Source organism: Argentina anserina, chromosome 7 (assembly GCF_933775445.1).
Source record: "Argentina anserina chromosome 7, drPotAnse1.1, whole genome shotgun sequence".
NCBI classification, from domain to species: domain Eukaryota; kingdom Viridiplantae; phylum Streptophyta; class Magnoliopsida; order Rosales; family Rosaceae; genus Argentina; species Argentina anserina.
Window position 1 is genome coordinate 5,877,923 of NC_065878.1, and position 5,080 is coordinate 5,883,002.

General features: G+C 39.1%; 1 protein-coding gene across 1 annotated transcript; it reads left to right on the top strand.

The window, feature by feature from the left end:
- Window positions 1-4,678: 4,678 nt before the first annotated feature.
- Window positions 4,679-5,080, top strand: LOC126803458 (uncharacterized). The gene has a single exon (XM_050531265.1). It carries the CDS (start codon window positions 4,679-4,681, stop codon window positions 5,078-5,080), a length of 402 nt encoding a protein of 133 aa, XP_050387222.1.

Sequence of the window (5,080 nt, forward strand, 5' to 3'; positions counted from 1 at the left end):
TGTAAAATGCAGAAATTGTCGAGAGTGCCAGAGAGTAGTATTCCTTGTCGAACTAGGAAACCTAGTTTGGTTAGGATTTTTATTATTCGATATTTCTGTAACATATGTGATTTATATTTATTATTTCCTTTCCTTATTTTCAGAATTAAATGTGAGATAATGACTTGGAAATTATGGAAAGAAAGAGGAGAAGAAGGAAACAAAAGGAGAAAAAAAGAAAGAAGTAATTTAGTTTCTGAATAAGATGAAAAGGAAGAAGTATGCAGCCTCAAAGGAGGGAAGGTTCATCCGGCCATTAAATGGAAAGAATAAGAAAAGAAGGAAACAAAAGAAGAAAAAGGAAGGAGAGAACAAAGAGATAATTCTGAAGAATGTATGTGGTCTAGAAGAAGGGAGAATGCATGTGACCAACAAAGATGATCATCATTCAATCGAGAAGGAAAGAAAAGAAAAAAAAAGAAATACATGGATCAGCCCATTCAAAACCCTAGCAGCCCCTCCTCTCCTCCTTCCTCTATAAAAGGCATGGCCTCCTTCACAATTCACCATCACCATTCTCTCATAAACACAGCCGAATCACTGCCCAAAAATACCCAGAAAATTCGAGCCAAAAACTTCATCCATTCTCCACTTTGCCGTGCCATCCTCTTGCCTCTTCCACCACCGCATTCATCTTCCTCCATCCTTCAAGGTTTCTAATGTGTGATTCATCCATGGCTTCTAATTTTTATTTAGGTTTTCTACAATTTTCGAATTCATTGTATGAATCATTGGATGTTATTTTCGGTTTCATATATGAAGAACATAAATTCAGACTTCTTTGGTTTTATGTTTTGATTGCATGAACTCATGAAATATGTGTGTATGTCGTGTGTAGCATCTATGGACAGTAGGATTTCGAAATTAATTTAGGTTTTATTTCAATTAATTCCTTGAATTTGTACATCTAAATCAATGCTTGAGGAAGCCAAGGCCATGGTTCTCCTAAGGTTGCGATTTCATTCACCAAAGTGTTCATTGATTGAATATGCGCTTCGTGTTTCAATTATGGATACTTATATAGGGCTGTGATAGTTCTAGGAATTTGCATGTTTAATCAAGATGAGTGACGCCATGCTTGTGTAACATGTCTCCAATTCGACTTAATGTGCTTATGTGCTACTTTGTTGTTTAACTAGACGCTTCGTTATGTTGAACTCTCTTTAGCATATGTTTAGGATTGAACGCTTCGTTGATTATAAATAATTAAGAAGTCTTAACGATTAGATGAACCGCTTCGGACTCTAATTAGAATTGGAATTGAAATGGACTTTAGAAAGAATCGAAATAATTCGCTGCCTATATGTTGTTCTATGCGTGTCATACATGTTTCTTGAGTAGAATTCGTGTTTTGGTTATGTGATGAGTGGTTGATCAATTGTATATAAGTAATTTAGGATTTATTTTAAGTTGTAGGTTTAGAATCCAAATCAAATCCCCCAATAACATGATAAGTGTTGAGGCCCTTTTGATTCCCCGGACTGAACGATCCCTGCTTATTCTATACTAACGATGATGTTTTTCAGGGTATTTTATAGACGTTCTAACCCAACGTTCTATCAACATGGCCAAGGATCTCGCCGAATGCCAGAAGCGCGAGGCAATCGAGCGCAAGTAGGCTGCGACTTTGCATGTCGAACTCGACGGGATGCGAGCACAACTGGAAAGGGCAGAACGTAGTCGTCAGCACGAGGAATCACAATGTGAAGGCATCACGCAAACAAAAGGGCGGGAACAAGTCAACGTGAGCGTCAGCTGGACCCCTTCCGAGCTCGCTAGGAAGCGGCCACCATCTCCCAGGCATATTCACAACCGCGAAGAAGGAAGCATGAGCGTCACTTCTCGCTCATGACCCCATACCACTGGCCACAGTACGAACTGGTGATATTACAACGGTGACGCCATGAACTGGTTTTTTGAGTAACCGGCGAATTCCATGGATTCGTTTGCACAGTTGACTACGACATTCCTTAACCGGTTCATCCTTATGGCCGGTACAGCACACACAACGGATGGTTTGTTCCAGGTAAAGTGGCAGAGCAGGGAGACGCTGAGCGCCTTTGTCATGCGATGGCAGACCGTCGCATCCAAATGTCGGAACCTCAACAAGACACTTGCCTTGGCTGTATTCAAGGAAGGACAACGGTCCGAGAATTTCCTGTTCCATATCAACATGGACCCTCGGATGCGCGACGCCACCTACGATGAAATCATGACAGAGGCGGTGTGGTACACTCAGCCATAATATGTCACATACGGGAAAAAGCAAACACCAGTGCCATCAGACAAGAGTGATCAGTTCGATTACTCGACATCAATATTTAACCTTGTAAGCATCGTTAGTAGTATAAAGCAAGAGGGTATCGTTCACAAACCGGGGATCCAGCCAGGGCATAGAATCACAAACATTTAACAACGAATTCACAAAGATATATAAAAGATTTGAGATATAGGATCGGTATCAAAACAGAAAATAAAACCTAAACTAATATATACATGTGATCAACCAACCAACACACAATACATCACCAAAACAAATCATACAAGGCAATGAAAATCAGATTCTAGTCCTCCTTTAAGAGTCATATTGAGACACTATCATGAATAACTAAGGTTGGATCATGCAATTAGGGTCTTAAGCAGTAACCTAAACACATAGACACTTAACACATTCAACTCTTGCCAAGCAGCCTTTATTGAAATCTAACATACTTATCCTACCATGCAACTTCAAAGCCACCCATATTGAATTCATTAAGCATGTCACCTACTTAACCAACAATCATGCAATTTCGAAAATCACATAGAAAAGATAAACATGTTCATGGCACAAGTCTTTAATCCAACAACCTAAATATCATGCTACAAGCGTATACATAACACTTAGATACTTTCGAAATCACACAAGAATAGATCACGACATAAACTAAAATCATAGAACTAAAAACCTAAAATCGCAACTTTATATAATTTGGAACAAGTAACTATCTCATAGACAAAATCGAAACAAGTTTACAATACACAAATCACATACACAACCAAGAACAAGAAAAACCAAAAACTCAAATAAACATAGAGAGAATCATGGTTACACTTTATCAATCAAGCGATCTCACAAAGTATAGCCGTGGCTTTCTAAGGGGATGGAACTTCTTCTCAATCGTACTTTGAAACTAAAGATTGGTGGAGAATGGTGGAATCGGTTTTAGGAGTTCTTGGAAGGGTGAGTATGGAAATCGGTAGAGCTTTGGTTAGTATGTGCACAAGGTTGATGATGCATAAATAATGAGGCCGTGCTTCTATATATAGGAGTCAAAAACATAGCTTTTCCGTCCCAATTAGGAGATAGAATCAGATTCGGAAGCTGAAATCTTCTTTGATATGAACTTTGATTCATGTACTCCAAATCCAACTTGACGTAGGAAACCAAATCCAATAGGGAAACATAAAGGGGCTGCACACAATCTCTCCTTCTTCAACTAGGAATAGCTAGGCCGGCCTCTTCTCTCCTCATCCAACTCGGATATGACTTCCTTGTCTCACTAGGAATGCATCACGGAATCACTACTCCTTGTCCAAATATGATTTGTCTTTCCTGAAAAGAATTCGACGATTAAAGAATAGGAAAGAATTAAAATAGGAAAGTAGAGTCCTGGTGGAGTAAGGAATCCTATCTCAATAAAGATTTCTAACACTTAACACACTTAACACAATTTGTAGATATCTACATTAACCACTAATTCCGGACTTTCCAAATTCTCACTTGAATCACTTGAGTCTTCCCCAAACAAACTAGTTATGAAGAAGCCTTGAACTTTTATGCAATCCCAATGGGAGTCGCTTGATCGTTGGGCTCTAGAACCGTTTGTAAACCATTTTCAAACTTAGGAGATAAGGACATGAACACCACAACTACCATTCCACTTATCAAAAGTACTTGTGTCAACTATCTACAAAAATAAACACAAGCAAAATAAACAAAAAGTACACTAGAAAAAAAAGGGTTCTCTAGTTCCACAACAACCTAATAGGAATTAAGTTTTACCTCAATCCCCGGCAACGGGCCCAAAAAGTACTTAATTCTGGGTTTTTGTGACCTTCATTATTTAAAGATGAACATTATTATGTGAGCTCTTGTGATCATTGTCAAAGGGTAGGCATTTTCTCAAGAGACCAAATGCCTTTGAACTATATGCTTGAAGTGGAGATATTTGATGTATGGGGTATAGACTTTATGAGACCCTTCCCAAGTTCATATGGCTATCTCTATATCCTTGTAGGAGTTCATTATGTAAGCAAATGGGTTGAAGCTGTGGCCACCAAGGCAAGTGACCACAAGGTTGTGCTCAAGTTCCTTAAAGAGTACATCTTCACAAGATTTGGCACACCTAGAGCAATAATTAGTGATGGAGGCTCCCATTTTATGAACAAGCCATTTGCGGCCTTATTGAAGAAGTATGGGGTTAAGCACAAAGTCTTGACACCATACCACCCCCAAACAAATGGCCAAGTTGAAATATCTAACCGGGAGACAAAGAGCATCCTTAAAAATGTGGTGTCTACAACTAGAAAAGATTGGGCAATGAAGCTCGATGATGCTCTATGGGCTTACTGAACCGCATTCAAAACACCTATCGGAATGTCTCCCTATCGCCTTGTTTATGGAAAGGCTTGTGATTTGCCGGTTAAGTTGGAGTATAAGGCTTATTGGGCATTGAAGACCCTCAATTTTGACATAGAAAAGTGTGGTGAGGAGCGGAAGTTAGAGCTTTGTGAGCTAGAGGAGCTTCGGATAGATGCTTATGAGAATGCAAAGATTTATAAAGAGAAAACTAAGGCATTCCATGACCAAAGGATCAAGACCAAGCACTTGGAGCTTGGGAAACTTGTACTTCTTTTCAACTCCAAATTAAAGTTGTTTTCTGGCAAGCTAAGATCAAGGTGGATTGGGCAATTTAAGCTTGTTGAAGTATTTAGTCATGGGACGGTCACATTGAAGAACTTAAGAAATGGATCTACCTTTAAGGTTAATGGTCATTGA